This window comes from Cyprinodon tularosa, unplaced genomic scaffold (genome assembly GCF_016077235.1).
Source record: "Cyprinodon tularosa strain WSP-4 unplaced genomic scaffold, ASM1607723v1 ctg5, whole genome shotgun sequence".
Lineage (NCBI taxonomy): Eukaryota > Metazoa > Chordata > Actinopteri > Cyprinodontiformes > Cyprinodontidae > Cyprinodon > Cyprinodon tularosa.
Genome location: NW_024039229.1, coordinates 3,283,223 through 3,305,902, shown reverse-complemented (window position 1 = coordinate 3,305,902; position 22,680 = coordinate 3,283,223). Strand labels below are relative to the sequence as shown.

At 38.3% G+C, this 22,680-nt stretch overlaps 1 protein-coding gene across 4 annotated transcripts in view; it reads right to left on the bottom strand.

The window, feature by feature from the left end:
- The window catches only part of pvrl2l (PVR cell adhesion molecule related 2 like), a 603,137-nt gene that overhangs the window by 306,770 nt on the left and 273,687 nt on the right, over positions 1-22,680 (bottom strand). For all 4 annotated transcript variants that reach the window (XM_038302856.1, XM_038302858.1, XM_038302857.1 and 1 more), the window contains exon 4: positions 94-387. In XM_038302856.1, the coding sequence (XP_038158784.1) occupies positions 94-387 (294 nt within the window). The remainder of the gene's footprint in view (positions 1-93; positions 388-22,680) is intronic.

Below are 22,680 nucleotides of genomic sequence, written 5' to 3'. Positions count from 1 at the left end.
TTTTTATAGGTTAAAGTTGGGGAAACTTAACAACCCTAACAGTAGTGTGAAGTGTTGTTCCTCTGTAATGGTTCTGGGTTCTCTTTTACTTACACTCCACTGAAAGCTTCAGCATTTCAGCCCACGGCCGGTCCTGCGTCCTCTGGTCCACTAGGCAGGTCACCTCTCTGCCGTTATCTGCTGCTGTTGGGACCAGCCTGTACTCGCTGCGGATGGTCACCGTGCCGTCCGGCCCGTTTGTGGTGGTCGTCGAGTGGTTGCCGCCGACTGACGCCAGCCACTTGATGGAAGCTGCCGGTTTCCCTTCTGCTGCCACACACTCCGCCACCACCACCGATTTACTGCCAGCCCGGACCGTCACGGCTCTGGCCGAGTTCTTGGGTTTGGCTGGGATGGAGAAAAGGGTGAGGAGATGATGAAATATAGAGACAGAAAAAAACAAAACAAGAATGATTAAACTTTTTGAAATATCCTACCATTACTATAAATCAAATCTTAAACAAAACCTGTGTTGAGGAATTTATTTTATCCACATATGCATTTATTAGATCATAGATGCCCTTCTTGTTGCATTAATTTGAAGAAAACCTTTTATAAACTTTACAGCGCTCAGTCAAACTTTTCACAAAGTTGGATCAAACCCAACAGAGGGATCTGTGGTAGTTCTCAGTTTAACTTGAGTAGTTCTATTTTTTTTAAACAAAATTTTCTGGTGAAGATTCTCAGTCATCCAGGTCATAGTCATTCCAAAAAAGTTTACAATTCACTGGACTTTGTTTCCAAGTTTGAAGACTTTCGACTTTCCATCCAGGAATCTTTTTCAATTCAAAATTTCATACTTAGCAATGAGTTCGAAGCTGTATAGTGTGGACCAAAAACAAAGCCTTGTTTTAAAAACATGCAAATTGAACCAGAAGAACTATGGTTCTATGCCTAACGACCCCCCTTTAAGGGGAAAAGTCCAGTATCTGGTATTGCAGGCTAACAGTACGGAGCTCCTCTGATGACATGGTCAAAAAAAAATGTTATTTGTGGCCACGAAGTAGTAGTGCGCACGAAATACTACTTCGTGGCCACGCAATAAGTATAACGTGCGCACAAAATACTACTTCGTGGCCACGCAATAAGTTTAACGTGCGCACGAAATACTACTTCGTGGCCACACAATAAGTATAACGTGTGCACGAAATACTACTTCGTGGCCACGCAATAAGTTTAACGTGCGCACGAAATACTACTTCGTGGCCACACAATAACTTTAACGTGCGCACAAAATACTACTTCGTGGCCACACAATAAGTATAACGTGCGCACGAAATACTACTTCGTGGCCACGCAATAAGTTTAACGTGCGCACGAAATACTACTTCGTGGCCACACAATAACTTTAAAGTGCGCACAGAATACTACTTCGTGGCCACACAATAAGTATAATGTGCGCACGAAATACTACTTCGTGGCCACACAATAACTTTAACGTGCGCACAAAATACTACTTCGTGGCCACACAATAAGTATAACGTGCGCACGAAATACTACTTCGTGGCCACGCAATAAGTATAACGTGCGCACAAAATACTACTTCGTGGCCACGCAATAAGTTTAACGTGCGCACGAAATACTACTTCGTGGCCACGCAATAAGTATAACGTGCGCACGAAATACTACTTCGTGGCCACGCAATAAGTATAACGTGCGCACAAAATACTACTTCGTGGCCACACAATAAGTATAACGTGCGCACGAAATACTACTTCGTGGCCACGCAATAAGTATAACGTGCGCACAAAATACTACTTCGTGGCCACACAATAAGTATAACGTGCGCACGAAATACTACTTCGTGGCCACGCAATAAGTATAACGTGCGCACGAAATACTACTTCGTGGCCACGCAATAAGTATAACGTGCGCACGAAATACTACTTCATGGCCACGCAATAAGTATAACGTGCGCACGAAATACTACTTCGTGGGCCACACAATAACTTTAACGTGCGCACGAAATACTACTTCGTGGCCACGCAATAAGTATAACGTGCGCATGAAATACTACTTCGTGACCATGCAATAAGTATAACGTGCGCACGAAATACTACTTCGTGGCCACGCAATAAGTATAACGTGCGCACGAAATACTACTTCGTGGCCACGCAATAAGTATAACGTGCGCACGAAATACTACTTCGTGGCCACGCAATAAGTTTAACGTGCACACGAAATACTACTTCGTGGCCACGCAATAAGTATAACGTGCGCATGAAATACTACTTCGTGACCATGCAATAAGTATAACGTGCGCACGAAATACTACTTCGTGGCCACGCAATAAGTATAACGTGCGCACGAAATACTACTTCGTGGCCACGCAATAAGTATAACGTGCGCACGAAATACTACTTCGTGGCCACGCAATAAGTATAACGTGCGCACGAAATACTACTTCGTGGGCCACACAATAACTTTAACGTGCGCACGAAATACTACTTTGTGGCCACGCAATAAGTATAACGTGCGCACGAAATACTACTTCGTGGCCACGCAATAAGTATAACGTGCGCACGAAATACTACTTCGTGGCCACGCAATAAGTATAACGTGCGCACGAAATACTACTTCGTGGCCACGCAATAAGTTTAACGTGCGCACGAAATACTACTTCGTGGCCACGCAATAAGTATAACGTGCGCATGAAATACTACTTCGTGACCATGCAATAAGTATAACGTGCGCACGAAATACTACTTCGTGGCCACGCAATAAGTATAACGTGCGCATGAAATACTACTTCGTGACCATGCAATAAGTATAACGTGCGCACGAAATACTACTTCGTGGCCACGCAATAAGTATAACGTGCGCACGAAATACTACTTCGTGGCCACGCAATAAGTATAACGTGCGCACGAAATACTACTTCGTGGCCACGCAATAAGTATAACGTGCGCACGAAATACTACTTCGTGGGCCACGCAATAAGTTTAACGTGCACACGAAATACTACTTCGTGGCCACGCAATAAGTATAACGTGCGCATGAAATACTACTTCGTGACCATGCAATAAGTATAACGTGCGCACGAAATACTACTTCGTGGCCACGCAATAAGTATAACGTGCGCACGAAATACTACTTCGTGGCCACGCAATAAGTATAACGTGCGCATGAAATACTACTTCGTGACCATGCAATAAGTTTAACGTGCGCACGAAATACTACTTCGTGGCCACGCAATAAGTATAACGTGCGCAAGAAATACTACTTCGTGGCCACGCAATAAGTATAACGTGCGCACGAAATACTACTTCGTGGCCACGCAATAAGTATAACGTGCGCACGAAATACTACTTCGTGACCATGCAATAAGTATAACGTGCGCACGAAATACTACTTCGTGGCCACAATAAAAAATTTTTTTTGACCATGTCATCAGAGGGGCTCCGTATAACAGAGAACCCATACGACTTCCTATTCTTAAGGAGCGCTCCTGTTCCTCCGGTTCAATTTGCATGTTTTCTAAGCTAAAACAAGGCTTTGTTTTTGGTCCACTCTATAAAACCTCAAACTCAATGCTATTTCTGACATTTTGAATATAAAAGCTTCCTGGATAGGAAGTCCAGTGGATTGTTATTTTTTGGGAATAAACTAAATATTATTTAATTATGGATAACTGCACAGATCCTCTATTTCCATCAGCTTTACAGATTTACATTACTAGTAATGTGATCCTTTTAGTGGCATTAGTTCATGTATTCAATGACCGACTTAAAGACTCAGAGACAATTAAGGTACCTGCCAAGGACAGATTTCTATTTAAAATATGATGATACAGAATATAAGTAGTAAAAGACCCACATCACCATAGAACCTCCACCTTACTCAGCAGTGGACACAGTGCTATTCCGCATAATCACACACTTTTCCCACCAGTACAAGCTGGAGAGTTTGTATCTGTAAATATCATCCTTCGTGTTGATCTAAATGAAGACAGTTGTGTGCAAACTCTTCATGTGTTTTTTATTTTTAGATTTCGGACAAATGGACAAAAAATAAAATACCCAAAATGTTCCTGTTAAAGGTACATTTTGCAATGCAACAAAACAGCCAAGTAATGCCGTTTTGCTCACAGAGGAGAAATAAATGGTTGCTTTCTAACATCAAGTTCAGCTGTCAGCCGGCAGCAGACAGTCTGGACATTTCTGACCTTCAAGGAAACAAAGAAACACACTGTGGTGCAGAAAACAGAAAATGCTGCTGTAGCTCTTATGACTTATTTCACTCTTCATTCTGCTGAAGGGTGACCTGCTCCTCTAAAGGTGACAGGGTTAAAACTGAAAAGATTTCAACAAACTCTTCTGTTATAGCATCAAAAGACAGCTGGTCAGGAAATGATTCCCATGAAGCTGTTCATGTAAAATTAAAGTTATGCATTCGCCGTGCAAATCTCTAAGTAAATCCACCTCTTTAAGTGTGTGAGCGTTGAAGTTTACATACATAACATGTACATGTGCATAACAGATGTAGCCTGGAATTAGTCATCAAAACAATATATTTAAAAAATTAAACTTGCAAACAAAAATGGCAGTGAAAAGATTCCCCTTTGTTTTGAGAATTCACATATATATATATTTAAAAATAGGCAGAGATTAGAAGAATCTGGTTAACATGCAGATCATTAATGAGGATGTAAAGCATAATTGTTGCATGATAATTGTAATCATTTAGCAAAAAGCTTGATGCATAGGGCCTCTGTGCTCTAAATAACTTTATCCTATAGCAGATAAAAATTTCTGATACCACAGGTTGGATCTGCAGGTTAGAGGACATTTCATGCAGAGCAGGCAACACATGACTTTACAAGATAATCTGCTAATAAAACAACACATACAGAATGTACCTACAGTCAAAAAATTAGTTTCCAGCTCCTAAATTAAAACTAAAGGTGTGAGGATTGCTTTTTTTCTTCTTCACATGATTCAGTTTTTTAACAGCTGGGATCCGAGGTGCCTGGAAATCTCCACATGTTGGCAAAGTGTGGGTAAAAAATCTGGAGGATGTTCTCTTCACATAAAAGGATGTTGATTCCATTAATCTGATTTGTTCAGGTATCTGGCAGCATATTTTCGACACTCAGTCTCATCTTTACGAGAAAAACAGCAACCATCTGGCGTCTCTACTACACAGCTGCATCTCAATAAACTAGAATATCCTCAAAAAGTTTAATTAAGGAAACAAAACTCTGATTTTTTTTTAAACAGATTTATTTCAAGCAGATGAAGAAACCATGACATTAGAAAGTTACCTCAGAGCGGTTTAATTTTTTTTAGTAAATGTGGTCCTAATAAAGGGTAGGTCTGTATAGTGTAGAAGTCCTCTTCTCATTAAATAAGGCGTCATTTTGCATAAACTAATGCATCAGTGCTGTCCTGCATCGAGGTCATCAGCTGCTGAAGTGAAGCAGAAACCCAGGTTGCTTTAACAGCAGCCTTCAGGTTATCTCCATTGATGGGTCTGGTGTCTCTGTTCTTCTCGTGGACATCATTGCATAGATTATCTCTGGGGTTTAGGTAACTCTAGCGAGTAATCAGTCAAATACAATGATTCCAGGGTCATTAAGCAGATATGGGTACTTTTAGCACCAATGATAGAAGTGTGGAGGACAACATCAGTCGTATATATATATATACATATACACACACATATATATATATACATACACATATATATATATACACACACACATATATACACACACATATATATATATATATACACACACACATATATACACACACACACATATATATATATATGCATAGTTTTGAAGTTATATATTGGGTTGAAGTTTTTACTAACATGTAAATAAAAAAATTGTAAATTATTATATTTTTTTTTTATAATTATCTATTTGGTTTTCTCTGAATTTCAGTAGCTTATACTTAAGAATATTTATCTACTGCATAAGGAAGAAGTTCTTAATTCCCCTCCTTTAGTTCTACTGTCCTTCCTCCTCATCTACAGAGAAGATGTCTACATCCCTGAACTATTATGTCCAGACCATGGAGTTCATGCAGGGCATGACCCTTCATTGGTTTGTACTTGAGCATGTTTATCCCCCCGCTTACTGAAAAAGATTTAAGACCTCTTCTTGCACTGTGCATTCACCCTCGTAATACAGAGAATAGAAGGCCAGATACCTGAACTATTAAACCTAAATTATTTCAATGGTTCCACAGTTTGAAATCTACTGGAATATTTTGTATATCATCTTATTTGCTTTGTTATTCCAACCCCTAACATTTTGTTCTCTCTGCTTTTCTCATATTGAGCCTCGTCTGGTCTTCATCTTTAACTTCCTTTAATTATAGATAATAGACTTAGTCTGTCTTTGCCTAGGGCCCCAAATTTCCTAAATGCGCCCCTGTCCGTCACACTATTTTTCTTTTACTTAACTTTCTATGAATCTAACTAAATACAACACAAGGTGAGAAGACAGCTTGTATTCCCTTTGTGTGTTTAATTATGGCCATGTGAAAACCATCAAATATTCTTTCTTATTGTTCTTCTGTAATACTATAATTTCTTTATTGTCTGTGAGCCAAATTAACCCAGATCATCAGAAAAGAAGAGCGAAAACAGTAATATTTGCATGTAAATGCTAACTGCTTCACTAATAGCTGTGGATTTAAAAGATTGACCAGTTTTGGATCTCAGTCTTTCTGCCTGTTGGCTTCATGATAAGCACTTTCCACTGGACTCTATTGATAGAGACAGACCTCATCCAACCATATTGATGCTTCGAAAAGCGTCCATACTTACTTCTTTTCATTTCCCCCCCTCAGCTCCTCCATAATTTCTTCATATTTTGGTAAAGATAAGTGAATTTTACTCTCTGTTTTGCCCCCTGCCCCCCTGACTCTGGTCAGAGTTTTACATCAGTACCTTGCCTCTGGCTTTGTGGTGCGCGTCATGTTTCCCTCTTTTGATACCAGCATCAATGACACATCTAAGCTGCTGCCTGCTGCGCAGATTGGCGCCTGTTTCATCATGAGGTTGTGAATTTTTCAATCTTGTCGAGTTCTTATTTAACAAGTGCCAGAGTCCAGACGTTTTGCTCCACCTCGCTGCCTGAAACGTCTGCAGAGGTGACACGAGACTGAGTTTTCTTGGATGGAGCGGAAACATTTCGACAGGATTTCAAGGGTGAACTTGAAATAATCCAACAGCAAGAGCTGGAGCTCATGTCATGTTCTTGACAAGCTGACTGACAGACCTAAGGTGGAGACGTCTAATTATTAGAGATAATTAATTTCTACAGTCTGGTAGAGTGGAGTCAGTGTCATAAGATGAACAGAAGAATGACACCATCTGTCCCATCTATCTGCATCGACTGTATGCAATAAATGTGTTAATTAAGATTCCCACTAATGCTTTCATTTCTTATCATAACATTTTATTATTTCATCTTAAAACCATAACTATTAGCCCTCTATCAATTTAAGGAAATTCAGAGCTGCTCTGAAATGGAAGAAATATACATTATCAGGAAAACTTAAACCATGTTATGCAAAAAATGGCATCTGAAACATGAAGGCAACGTTGGATGTGGAGTTACAGCAGAGATTTATACAGTGTTGGGAAAGTTCTCTTTCTATGTGAGCTAGTTCAAAGTTCAGTTCACAGATTTTAAAATGAACTACACTGTTAAAAAAGTAAATGGCAATTGTTGTTCTAACACACAATTGTATTGTAATCCGACTCAGAAATATAAATTTGACATCTAACAAATAAATACACGTTTGCCCAACTCAAATTCTCAGAAGTTGGTTTAACAAGGAGTTTTAAATCGCCTATACAAGATTTTTTGAGTTCCCTCAACTGTAAACTCATGGGCATGCGCACTGCTTATGTTCATGGACACGCCCACTACGGTACGGGGTTTCCTATCCCTTTCTTCAAGGGCACAGCCTTTTTCCCTCGTGTTTGAGAAGATTGGCGGACATTGTGATTTTATGCATCTGGAGAACCACGGAGGAACGACCCTGGGACCTTACCAGTTTTCCCGGTGAGTGCTGCAAAGTACAGACAGTTAGCGGTTAGCTCCGTTAGTTAGCATTCCCTTGTGGTGTATTGCCACCGAGTTGAAGCATGAGTTCACATGTTTTTCACGTTCTGATGAAAGGAAAAGCAGCGCACGTGCACGTGTATAATGCGCGTGTGCGCGTGCGTGTTTATGCCGCGCATGTGCGGGTGAGTGTTTATGCATAGAGAAAAGAGTGTGCCTGTTATTTTCATTGTACAAATGAAAAGAGACATTAAGTTGAGTGTAATAACTTATTAAATTTCTAAATTGTTTTATGTAGTGCAGTGTTGTTGCACTCAGGCACAGAATATTACAAGACTACATTATTTTACTTTCTTAATCCGATGTGGGTATTTACTGTTATTTACATTATTTACATGTGGATTTTTTGCTTTCATGATTTTATTTGCTTTACAAGAAAAACAGTGACATTAACATTTTATATGTTAACCCTGTAATGCAGCAGTTAATTCGTAATGAGTTAGAAAAGTTACATTACACACTGAAATTTATCATACTTGGAGAGATATAAACTGTACAGTTAAGAACAAGAAGTGAATGGATTTAACTAAGCCCTGTTGTGCTATGCAGGCTGGGTTTTTTGGATACCCTGGATTCTGGATTCTCTCCTTAAATGGAGATGGCGAGCCAACCGTGTGAACATCTGGATTTGGATTGAAGAGAAGGATTTGGACTGAAGAGGACTTTCTTTTTTTGCATTCATCGTCCTGTCGGAGTGGTAGGACTAAAAAGAAAAACTCAGAGATAAAAAGGGAAAACCTTTTTCTTTTTCCGTTGGGAAACAAGACATTTTATTTCATTTTATTTTTTTTAAAAGGGTGCACCCAATTTAAAGAGACTACAATTGAAAAAAACAAACTGAAGGCCGTCCAAATTTGTAAAACTGTTATTTTTTCATATATGTTAATACACTTACTTCACAAAAAATTACCTGTGTGTTTTCCTCTTACTAAAATGGTGTCTTACTGTTTTTTCCCTCATCATCACTCTTACGAATCTAGAACATTCTGGTCCAGTGTCATGTTACTTTGATCTGTGCAGTTAAGATTATGTTGTTGAACATGGTTTTATACTGTATCTATGCAATGTTTGGCTTGAAGCAATAAAAATGTTGTATTAACATAATTTTTTGTGTGTTGAATGATTGGTAGTGAAGACGATTGGTAGGACTAAAAAAACTGAGTTGATAGAACTCAACTTGCAGATAACACTACAAAATCTGAGTTTGTAGAACTCAAAATCTATATGTCAAACTCATAAAACAAAGTTGATAGAACTCAGAACTTAAAGGTGAAACTCAAAAACCTAAGTTGGTAGAACTCAAAATTTCTATGTAACACTCCAAAAACCTAAGTTGGCAGAACTCAAAAATCTTTGTAAACTCAACCACAGTGAATTTAAGTAAGGAAAACTCAAAAAACCAAATGCATCACGTTGCCTAGAAAATGTAAGTTCTGTCAACCTCTATTTTTTTTTCAGTGTAGTTCATAGTTTTTTTTTTTCATATATTGCTCAATTACACCATAGCCTACTGTAGAACCACAGACAGCAATTATTTTATCAGTTGTAACATTGAAACTGTGCGTCAGATTTCATCTTCATATCCAGTTTTGAATCCTTATCCAACCAGGGTTTACATTAGCATTGAGGGGACAGCATTTCCCCATTGTTGCTTTAACGCTTTGTTGCTGTCCATTCACTTCACACTAGTAGCAGCTGCAGCTTTCACCCCTACAGTATATTCTCAAAAACATCAGGAAAAATGTGCTGCTTGAATGGTCTTTTTTATGAGGAATTATTAAAAGAAAAACAGGAAAGTAGTGTTTAAGGTGCAAATGTTTTTTTAATTTTAATAATTTTTTCCATTTGAAATTCCAGTTCAGTACATATGCCGTTTCAGATTTGCTTTGGATGTTACTGAAGTGCGGATTTTTTTACTGAAAGCCGGCGGGCAAAGTTTGCAGAGAAATGTAAGATTGTTGCCATCATCCTCACCGACCACCTGGTCATAATACTGTTTTAAATGATCATACTGCTGCTTTGTCGCATCCACGTACGCCTCCATGCTGCTGTGGCTTCCGTGCTGCATTTTGTTTTGATGACGCACGCGGCTGTAGGCTACGACACTGGTAGCTGGTGTTGCCAGATTGGGTGTTTTTCCTGCTACATATTAAGGCCTGTTTATGGTGTGATTTAACCGGGGTTTCGCCTGGAGGGCTCTATAGAAATCTGGCAACCTACTGAACAAGTTGAACTGAGAGAGCGTGCCGTTCACAGACACCAGAATGAACGAGTTCACAATAACGTTCATCAGGCAGTAATGCAGTACGTTCAGTTCACGTTCACCCTAAATATGAACGAGTTCATGAACTTACGTTCAATGAACGCGTTCAGGCACAACACTGGATTTATAGATGTTGGAGATTGGCCTATTTTCCAGTGTAGTCCTGTTTCTCTGATTGAGACTGACTGGATGTGCTCTCTTCATCCTCTGACGTGGGAGTTGGCTCGGAGCTTGTCTGTCTGGCTGTCTGCTGGAGGTTTCTTCCTGTTAAAATGTAGTTTTTCCTCTCCACTGTCGCTACAAGCACGCTTAGTGTGAGGGATTCTATTCGAGTCAATGAGTCAATGCAACTGGTTTTCCTTAGATAGAAAACTTTGAATTAATTTGACTGTATGATGTGGTGAACTGTAAAGTACCTTGAGATGAGTGAGTTGTGAATTGGCACTATAGAAATAAACTGAATTGAATTCAAACAATGAAACAATGGGATGAAAAAAATTAGACATACAGCTACAGAGTGGGTGAGTAAGATAGATGGAGGGAAAACAGATCAGCTGAAAGGGGTTTTGATTGATCTGAAGAGGTCAAGAGAATCTGTCTCTGATGGATTTTAGTGACATTACATCCTATCAAGGCAGCCACTTGCTAACAAAATAGTAAATAGAAGGCAAGTATTTTTTTTTCTTTTCTTTTTTATCCAGTACATCAGCTTCTATCATGTGACCAACTCAAATCGACTTGTTTACACTGCAAAAAATGGAAATCTAATTAAGCAATTTTTACTTGAAATAAGTGCATTTTTTCTCCAATTCAGTAAGAAAGTGAGACACTTTGCCAATGGAACAAGGAAATTTACATTTAAAATAAGAAAAAACAATTGTATTGTCTTATTTCAAGTTCATATTATCTAATTTTCTTATTTTAAGAGTAAATATACTAATTTCATTGGCAAATCATCATATTTACCCACTCAAATTAAGGGTAAATACACTAAATTTAAGAAATTTTTACTTAATTCTAGATCATTTTTGCAGTGTAGAATCTCGATTTAGCCTCTTCCTACTTTCTGCACGTTTGTTCAAACCTGTAATAATAATCTCGGTTTAAATAAATTGTGTACCAACATATATCAGTTTGAAAAATATAGAATAATTTTTCACTCTCTTTAGATTGTTTTGAGTATATAGTTCTGTTCAAAGCAGAGAATATTTCTGTTGTGGTCTGATAGTATAATCAGATGAAAATGAAATCTCTTGAAAACATTTTTCTTTCATGATTCAGGTTCAATTTTTATTCTATTAAAAGATAAAAATAAGAAATGATAAATTTTTAGGAGAAGCATTTCATGGACTTTGAAGGCAAAGTGTGGAATGGAAACTATGCCAATATTGCTCGTCGCTGCCAAATAGAAACTCCTGCCTCCAGCTATCCAAGTTATCTCAGTTTGACTCTTATCTGGGCAGATCTGGGTGGGTTGAATCGAACCCTCTGCTGTTACCTCTCTGAGTCCCAAAGGGGGGAACTTGCAGTCAAATCTGTGAGTTACTGTAGGTTGGAACTGGGTTCATATTAATCCAATAGAAATGCCCTATAATGTATACCGCGCAACTCAGTCTAGGCAGGCGAACCTTCTTTTTGTTTCTACAGAGATTAGAAAAATGGATTTCTAAACATTTTATATACAAATGAAATGTGGATTTCAGTTTATTGATATAAAGCAGGGGTCACCTGGGCACCCCATGTGGCCCTCAAGGGCCATCATATTTAAGTGGTTTCAAAATGACAATATTAAAAAGAAAATTAGAAATGAATAAAAGAATAAAATAATAAAAATGAGTTTTTATGGATGAGATTTACTGTAGGTGAACACTGATCCCGCCAGTTCATAGGTCAGTATTGGTAGCCCTTCCTATGTCTCAGTAGCCATGAAGTAGCCCTCAGCCTTAAAAAGGTTGGTGACCCCTGATATAGAGGCTATTCAAAAAAGAAAATGTCATCTCAAGACAAAAAATTTCATCTTTTCTACAGAAATATAATAATGAAATTCTTCTGTTAGATTAAATTACAAACTATTACATTTCAAACAGATTTATGATAAAATGTAAGCATCCATATTTGAACTTTTTAAGTTAAATCAGTTCTGTAAATGTGTCAAACTAAGGCCTCTATTTAATACACGATAATCAGGATTAAAATAAGCTCAAAGCTTAAGATCATCTCACTTCCTATTATGTTAATTATAATTTATTTGCCAATAATAAAGCCTTTGTTCCAAAAACCTGAGATGCGACTTATCTCATAGTCTTGACTAAGATATACATACACAGCTATAATCTGCTTGGTTCTATGTATATTTAACACCATATAGAGTAAGTAAACACTGAACATTAAAAGAATAATTTATGTTAAGTCCCTCCCACTAAGAGGGAAGCAAACCAATAAGGTTTTATTTCAAAAATTACCAAAATGTAAAACATTGATGGAGCTACTAGTCTGGCAGAGAAAACAGCTCAAATAAATATTGTGCAGGTAAAGTCAACATTAACCTTTGCAATCATGATTACTCACCCATTTACTCCCTAATGCCTCTGGCTTGGTGAGCTGTGCTGGTGTGTGGCTCCTAAAATTGAAACTGATATGTTTGCAAATCAGATTAAACTAACCCATGAGCCTGTCTTTATGTTAGCTAGTAAACGGGACCCTTCCACTTTCAGCAAAACAAAGATAATGATGTCGTCCAACAGGATCATCTGGGGTTTTAATAGAAAATCGGATCAAAGTGTGACGTCTGGTAAGAGACGGAGTCTATGGAGCAGATGAAACAAACGGGGCGGTGGAATATATCGATGTTTTCTCCCTCCCTCCGTTTCTAAACATGGCGTCTTTCGCCGCTCTGCTGTGATGAAATCAATACATGCTTCTGGATCCTATGAAGGCTTTTGAGTTCATGTCTCACCAGCTGTCTGGGTTCATAAAACTCTCCCCTCAGTCTGACCATTTCATGCCAGCATTTACAAACATTGTCATAAAAGCATCTGCACTTCTGCTCATTGCATACAAACACATTACTGTGCCACACCGGAATCCTTTATCCTCTATTTTCTGCATGTCAGATGTTTTATCACTGGACTCTGGAAATGTTACTTTACAACCACTTGAGCAAGAGATACATTAGTATGAAACACCTTCAGAGGCAAATATCAGAGGATTTTTACTATCGGTCATGCAAAAACGAAAAGAAAAAAAGTGACAGTTTTTAAGAAACAAGGTTGCACATTCCAAAAAAGTAAAAAAAAACAATCCACTGGACTTTGTTTCCAAGTTTGAGGACGTTTTGCTTCCCGTCCTGGAAGGTTTTTCAATTCAAAATGTCAGAAATAGAGTTTAGTTCCAGGTTTTATACAGTAGCCCAACAAAGCCTTGTTTTTGCTTAGAAAACATGCAAATTGAAACGGACGAACGGGTCAGACGCTTTGGATTAGGGGTCATTTGCTTTCATTTGTAAATGTGTCATCCCTTCAACGGTGAGTTGTTTACTCCGATTCGGGTCATTTATTTTGTTTGCAGCGGCTAGATTTAAGTTTATATCCCGCGATTTGCGTCTTTTGTTTGTACCGCTGCCTCCACTTCATTCCTTGCCGCGCTGTGTCCCAGCGTTATTATGAATGTTGAACTACGCTTGTAGCGTGTAAAATATCGCTTCTACTTGTTTAATATAAATTATTTTATAATTTACATTCAAGCTGAATTGTGCTTTACATTTTATTTTAGCAGAAGCGCCCCTTTTGTTCGCACTTTTGCTTCGTTTTGGCACTTTCTCAAGCTTTTGACTTGATCATTAGAAAAGCAATGAGGTTTATTTTTTTCTTACCTCATTGAAAATTAAGTAAATAATTGAATGTAGCTACGGTATGTACTTATGGAATTTGTTGCGCAACTTAAGAACTTAAGATCTGCTTGAGTATTTTTCCCTGCTCATGTAATTTATTTCGAAATGAAATATATATATGTGTTTGTGTATATGTGTGTATATGCATATATATTGGTAAAATTTGTAAATGTGGGAAAACTATCTGCATATATAAATGTGTTCCAACATTTTAATGCACATATATTTTATACATGCAGATCTCATTGTTTAAGAACAATTGCCCATTTGTTGTTTTTTTTTTTGACCATTCTAGGTCAGGTTTTTTTTTTAATGCCAGAAAAAGGACCTCACCCTCACTACAACCTGGTTCACAACAACTTTTTTTTTATATTCAACTGACGATGGCGAGCTAAGACCTCTACCTGTGTGGTAGGATACAGACTCTCTTTCCTATAAGGATAAAAACTATTGTTATGTTCTCAACCCTGGATTACCGTAGCGTATGGACTTTGCGCTTATGAACACTAAACAAACTAAACTAACTGAACTTTGGGGACAATTAATGTTGTTATTAATGTTTGTGTGTTTGTTTGTTTTTTTTGTCTTTGCCCACTTTAATACAAAACTAGTTAAACCTTATTTTTGTCTCTGTGATCATTTACACCTCGGGCTTCTCAACGAACCCTCTTCTGATAACACCTTACTACATCAATATAGTCAGTTCCTTATCATTAGCCTTTAACAAGCGTTACACCTGCAATGCCCCATACCTGTCTCTGTCTCTGAAAGTGGGTTCGTTAAAGGGAATTGTTGGCCTGGCTGAATAGGCAAGGTCTTCTGTTCCCCTGTAAAGGGGTCGGGGTTGCGATGATAGCGGAAACTCAACGCTATTTCAAATGCAAAATGTCTTCAAACTTGGAAACAATGTCCAGATAATTGTTTTTTTTTACTTATTTGGAATGACTATGACCTGGATGACAGAGAATCTTCACCAGCACATGGTTGCATATTTGAAGGCATGTTGTGCTCATTTTATAATCCCCTTTCGTAGCTCCTTCTTTCTGTATCTTTAGATGTACAGTTAACCAAATAAAATAAGACGGACATTACCGACCAATTAGAGCTGTTTCTGCTGACATCGTTTGGTGATTTAAGCTCCCTTTGCTTGATTAATATTAGTATTCAAAATAAAAACAGTCTTTTCTTTGACCATTAGCCATGGGTAATGGCCGACCACTATACTGCCTCCATCACCTTTTAGCCATGCTGTTTCTTCTCTTATTCAAGTCAATGTCACATAATTTAAAACAGGGGATGCTCCTTTATTTTATCCTTTAATAAAAGCATCCATCCATGCGCTGTCAATGTTATTAACATGTCTCACTGACACAAACTTTAATTTGGCCTTTTGTTGGTGAGACAGAAATGTAAAAGGTCTAATTGTATCTTTTTAACCAACAGCAGAACCTTATGATGCTAAGATAGTTTATCTATATTAAAATGACAAAAGTCTCCCTGTGAATAATCACATCACTGAGGAGTACTTGGATTCACTACTTGGAAGGATACAAGGAGTTGATTCAGCTTCAACTTCCCTTGAGTTTGCCAACAGGAGTACTTAATAAAAGGTGGAGATGCTAGAGATACTGGAAAGTGCCCCAGACTTTTTTTTTATGCTTATAAAGAAGAAAGACAAGTGTCAAAAAAGATGTTAACCATGACCTGTGTTAGCTGGCTCTTGTATTTCAGTAGCAGATCCTGAATGTCCTGTAAATTCAATGGTGGGTTCAATTTATTAAACTTGATTGTTTACAATGTTCTAGTGATTCTCCATTGATATGAGAGCTTGAGACTTCCAAGGCCAGGTCAACATCTCATACTTCTTGTTGTGCTCTTGCAAGCCTGAATTATTTTGTCTTTGAACCAGAAACCATTATTCTGCTGTCATCGAGGAACACAGTTTTGACCCTGGCCGTTTTGCGGCTGTGATGAATGCCACGTCATTAGTTGTCCTTGACCCTGTTGCTGGGTTACTACTGCATCTTCCTTGATCGATACTGACTACTGCAGATTCAATGTTGCATAAGATGGCTTCATTTAGTGAGGTAGCTTTTACAGCTTGTTTGCTTGCTTTCTTATGTCCTAATGCTGCCATTTGTCAGGAATCCAGTTTGTTTGGTCTGTTTTTGTGTTTCCTCCTCCACCAGGTGGTGCCCCGTCCTCATTGGGTCTCCCTGCGCACCTGCAGCTCATTGCCTCATTACCTGTTGAGTGTTCTTAAGCTGCTGACTGCCACTACCTCGACACCAGAGTTTTTGACAATACAGGGAAGTCATCCTGCAAACTGGATTTGTCCGGTCCTTCTCTCTGGAAGGTTCAACGGAACTTCTAACTGAGCTGGGGTTCCAAACAGCAAGTTTGGACCCACTTTCCCCAAGAGGTACTGAGATTCTAACTGAGCTGGGGTTCCAAGTGGTAGTTTGAGCTTCACACCAAGCAAAGGTTTCATCAGCAACTCAGCCCGTTCAAATTCTGCAGGAAAGGAGTGGCAGTCAGCTTCTTTATTCACCAAGGAACAACCGCAGTCTGAGTTACCCAGTCCGCCCATCACCAAACAGGACAATCTTTGGTACAATTCTCACAGACTGGATTCCTTAAAGGACACCTTTTTCCGGAGAATCCCTGTTGAGCAGTGCTCAGAGCAGCACTGGATTCATCACATTATTCCTAAAATAAACCTGTTTAAACTTTTCCCTGGTCTCTCTGTTTGGTCTTCTGCATCTTGGGGTCAGACCTTTAATATAATCATGACACCATTGTTTTCTAATTTCAACACACCCTTCCCAGTCAAACGCCAGCCAAATGGGAGCCCACTTTCACCAAACTCCCAGCTAAATCCCCTCCAACTTCCAGCCACTGGAGTGACCTCCTCTTGTATATCTTTAAACTCTGACTGCACCCTTTCACTGAATTAAAGAGTCTGACCAGGAGATTACACTTCTCTTTAGAGCCTCTTAATGTCAACAAATCATGACAGAAAGACTACAAAGAGTATAAATATTGATGTTGGAAAGGGAATTGAAGGGGGACAAGTTAAAGGAATAGTACACCCAAAACATGATTAGCCTTCATTTTCTACTCACCCCCATGCTGAACAACACTCTGGAGTACTTTTTTGATATCTCAAATGCATCTGGAGATCTGGGAGGCTTCTTGCTGTCTGCTGACATTCAAATAATGGAGGTCTATGGTGACCGAGGCAGAAAGGTCCATAAAAGTCCACAAAAAACGTGTCAATATTCCTCCATACTCCTCGTCCAATGTATTCCAAGTGTCCTGAGTGGGTAGCGTCCATAATTTACTCGAAACGAAGTCATTTAGAATGTTTTTAGAGCCTAAACAGTAGTGTATAGGATTTCCTGAAAGCGCGCACCTGCGCGTTCACGACGCTACGGAAGCCGGCAGACCAAACCAGATGAAAGTGCGCATTCAGCGTCTGCTCTGCCGATAATGCAAGCGTAGAAGAAGAAATGTGCTGTTTACCTGTGCAAAGAAAGAAACAACGAAAGAAAAATGTCTGAGGACTTCAGTGTTGAGGAAGAGCATAAGTTCTTTGCCGAGCTGAATGCGCACTTTCATCTGGTTTGGTCTGCCGCGGTTTCTGTAGCGTCGTGAACTCGCGCTTTCAGGAAATCCTATACACTACTGTTTATGCTCTAAAAACATTATAAATGAATTCGTTTCAAGTAAATTCTGGATGCTACCCACTCAGGACACTTGGAATACATTGGACGAGCAGTATGGAGGAATATTGACACGTTTTTTGTGGACTTTTATGGACCTTTCTGTCTCGGGCACCATAGACCTCCATTATTTGAATGTCAGCAGACAGCAAGAAGCCTCCAGGATCTCCAGATGCATTTGAGATATCAAAAAAGTACTCCAGAGTGTTGTTCAGCATGGGGGTGAGTAGAAAATGAAGGCTAATCATGTTTTGGGTGTACTATTCCTTTAAGGACCAGCCAAGGGGCTGTCAAGGAAAGTGGGTTTTTATATGGCTACTACTTGTATGGCTACTACTGTACCAGGATGGAGAGGTAAAGGGAGGGTATCATGCCATGTTGGTAGATATGCAAAAGACTTCCAGTCTCATCTTCTAGAGATAATAAAGATTTACTACTGTAGATTGCAGCATTAAATGTTTGCCAGGGTACCAAAAATACCCTTAAGCCATTACTGCTTTATAAGACGTTTAACCAGAAAATTCAATAAATAATTCCAAAAAAGATGGTTTAAAAAAAAACTCCAGAAAAAATTAATAGTTAGCTCCTCTCAGACAGGTTCTACTCACTATCTTTACCTAAATGTAGAGAACTACACTGTTTCATTTGAAATGGTGAGGCTGTAAAAACACATATATAACAGGCCCCCGATGTACTCCACTCACCCTCACCTGCAATCACATTTCTGTCCTGCTGGCTTCACTAAATCCAATAAGATGCAATATATTTGGCTGCCACTTATTATGTATGGTCCCCTTCCAAGATGATATGTCATCAATCACTGCCACACCACAGATTTTTTTTAAATTCACACTCCAATAGGAGCTAACAAGATTGGCTGGCTGTGCTGCTCTAACCAATAAGTGCTGTTAAGGATTATGTATTCATACTTAAATAAGTCGTGATACAATCGGGGGACCCATGGTTCAATATCCAATACGATGTAATATGATTGGCTTCCAGCAGCTGTGGATTCAATAAGGTCTAATGTGATTGGCTCATATGGATTGTATTTCCAAGAAGATAGAATATGACTGTTCTCCAGCGACTTCGAGGTGTTCCGATTGCCAAATGCTGTCACTCGGTCCAGGTTCAGTCTCAGGGAGTTTGGCACCCTCTCAGAGCCACACAAAAAGACAACTGAGCTTTCCAGCAGGTATTCTCCAGTCTGTCTGTGCTTTTTGCCAACAGAAACAGCAGTTAGGAGGCTTAGCCCAGATTTTTCTGTGCACCAGCCAGACTATACCTCTCAGTGAACCTTTCCAGAACCACAAAGTGACGCATCCTTTCTACGTATATGTACTTCCATGGGGCAGACAGCTTTATAGCCTATTTAACTCCATACTCTTTTCTACTTTTTACAATCTCTACTAAAAAAAATCGCCTTAAAAACAATCAAAATTCTTAGAACTCACAATGATCTGCTGGTGTTGCTTACATTGTAGTATTTTTAGTGTTGACCAGTGTTTTACCGGGGCTCACATACAATGGTCAATGAGCCAAAGGCAAAGACTGATCACCAGTTCAACATAGAAACAACAGGGAGACAATTCAGTTTATTTATATATAGCGCCCATTCACAATACATGTCATCTCAAGGCAGTTTACAGTTCAACCAGATCATCCAGTCAAATTGATTCAAAGTTTTCTATCTAAGGAAAACCAGTTGATTGCATCAACTCATTGACTCAAATACAATCCCTCACACTAAGCATGCTTGTAGCGACAGTGGAGAGGAAAAACTCCCCTTTTACCAGGAAGAAATCTCTAGCAGAACCAGGCCCAAACACACAAAGTCCAAAGCCTATTTGGTAACACCTCATGAAAATGTAAAAAAAAAAAAAAGCTCTCAGGTAACCAAAAAAACAGAATGACCAAAAAAGAAAGACCCCACCTGGCATGGGATCACCATGAACGCCTCTCTGTTAGCAATGACGCTAACCGCTTAAAGGGATTTTGGACATAAGTCATTTGGACTCAGAATGATAAAGGGAATTTCAACATTTGAATATAAAGACTGACTGCAATGCCCATAGATACAAGGTTGCCAACTCTAGAAACCCAGAAGGAGTCAAATAAAGACGTCTATGATGTTTATATCGATATTTTAATGGATATGAGTTTTTTTTCAGCTGCTCCCATATTTAGAGTTCTCTCCATCAAGTCACTATGATTTGCTCACAAAATAGGCAAAGTTTTTACCCTATATGTCCTTCCTAATGCAATCAGGATTCCATCGTATTGCAGTGAAAGATTGAAAACAATTCACCATGGGGAATGGTTTTAATATTAATAATGCATTTTTTTAAAAAGCAATCTTCATTGCACTTAAAAACGCTCTACAGCGATAAAGATTAAATACTGCACCAACAGCAACAACAAGCAATTAGAGAAATATTGGATATTTAGGGACATTTGAAATCGCGGATCTTTACAAGCTTAAAGATCTTTAATGGAAAAGGATGAGCTTTTAATGGAGAAAAAGTAAATATTTTCAGCTCAAATGATTTAAGAGATAAAAAAAAATAATCTTTTTGATAAAGTTGTGAAAAAATAAAACCAAACATAGGAAAATTAATGTATTGTACTCTGAAGGCATTTAACAGCCTTTAGAAGCTGGCAAGATGACCACAGAGCATTTAGAGTAAAATGAGTCACTACAGAGCTATGGGACTATTCATGACCTGTTAAATGAGTTTTACAACGCAGAAAAGATTAAGGTAACTAATTAGTGCAATGATTGTTTAATTGGTTTATTTCTGAGGATTATACTTACATAATAGTGATTATTAATTATTATTTTTACCAGTTGGTAGTCAAAAATGTATTCCGCTTAGAGGTAGATATATATGGTTGCAGTACATATTTAAAGTCAGTGATTGAAAAATTATCATCTTTAGTGTCTGAAAGTAAGATTTAACCCTGTAATGCCAAATGTATCATATTTGATACATACGGTTTCTGAAATATTTTGCGTATGACACCTTTTGCATAATTTAATGATAAAAACTTTGCTCAAAATCCTATTGTACACAATCAGATATACCTGATAACAGAGGGCAGAAGACTACACAAAAAATAATCTTGACTTATCGCATAGTAATAAATTATTAATATCAAAAATGTATTTCTGTTTTTTCTTTTTACATATTTTGTTAAAAGACCAAATAAGGACTTCAAACCAAAAAAAAGTAATTTTCTGTTTTGTTTTAATCTTGGATCGGGCTTTAAAGGGTTAAAAAAATTTGATTTCTATCTGCTCCTGCTAGTCGTATTCCACTTTATTGTGGATGGGATCGAATGGGCAGCATCAGCAGAGACTCGCAGTCTTCTATCCTTTACCTCTCATGACCATATAGGTAAGGACAGGAACGTAAGCTGAGAGCTTTGCCTTTATGCTCAGCTCTCTTTTCACCCCAGCAGACAAGTGGAACGTCCGCATTATAGCAGCAGATGCATCTCCTAAAAAGCAAAAACACAGGAGAATCTTTTCCTAAAAAAAGACATCTTTTAAGCTTAATTCCCATAAATCTAGAATTTTATTATCCCTTGGTTTATTTTCCTTTATAAACAATTTGAATGTCTGGATGGGTAAACTCATGGATTTTGAGCATCTTATCATTTCTGTTATTTCAGTCTATTTTAGTTGTATTGAGGCCAATCTATGGATCTACTTTAAGGTAACACCTCTGATTAATTACTTGACTGGATTTGATCACGGGGGGGGGGGGGGGGGGATCAAACAGAGGTATTAGAGATTAAGAACTGTAAACCTCCACGATCCTGGTTTATCCATGCAGACAATTTCCGGATGTCTGAAGGTGCCATGTTTAGCTGTTATTATAACTTAATTGAAAGATAAACAGAAGGGAGACGTCCAGCTATCACACTCCTCAGGAAGGAGATGGGTTCTGTGTCGCAGAGATTAAATATGATTTATGTGAAAATGTGTTTGTCAAACCCAGAATAAGGGCAGAAGATATTGTGAAGTTGCTTGATGGAGAAGGTAAAAAAAGTGCTATTATCCACAGATACTGTAGTGACATAAATAAATATTTCAGAATTGTGCCGTTTCCATTAAATAGGTCATTTGAATCACATGTAAATCTGATGACTTACTAAAAATAATGCCCTCCTACAATGTCCTGATGCCTTCATTTTTTTCTCCCCAGGAATGATATCTAGTTGTCTTCCTGCGGCTTTCTGGGCATAATTTGTTGAAAAGACGACGTGATTTACGTCCAAACGATATCGAAATTTCATTGAAAAGTGAAAAGCTGTAATTTTCAGATGAGGTTGAAAACTTGGTTTGGAAAGTCTTTTCAACATCTATAATTATCCTAAAGCGGGACAAAATCAGACCAACCAAACAGCACAATTTTCAACAACTATCTCTGGAATAAATCAAGACCATCTGACATGATGTCTGGTGTTTGAGGAGGTTGTGTGATGAAGAACACAGATTTAATTTCTGCCCATTTTTATTTTTTAAATAAAAAACTAAACCGTTTTTCTTCGATTACAAAATTGTCATGTTTTCAGTAAGCAAATTTATTTTGTAATTTTACAATTTACAAAATTTGACAGTTAATGGTAACGCAGATCTAAAAGACCACTCTGTTAATATGGAAGTTATGTC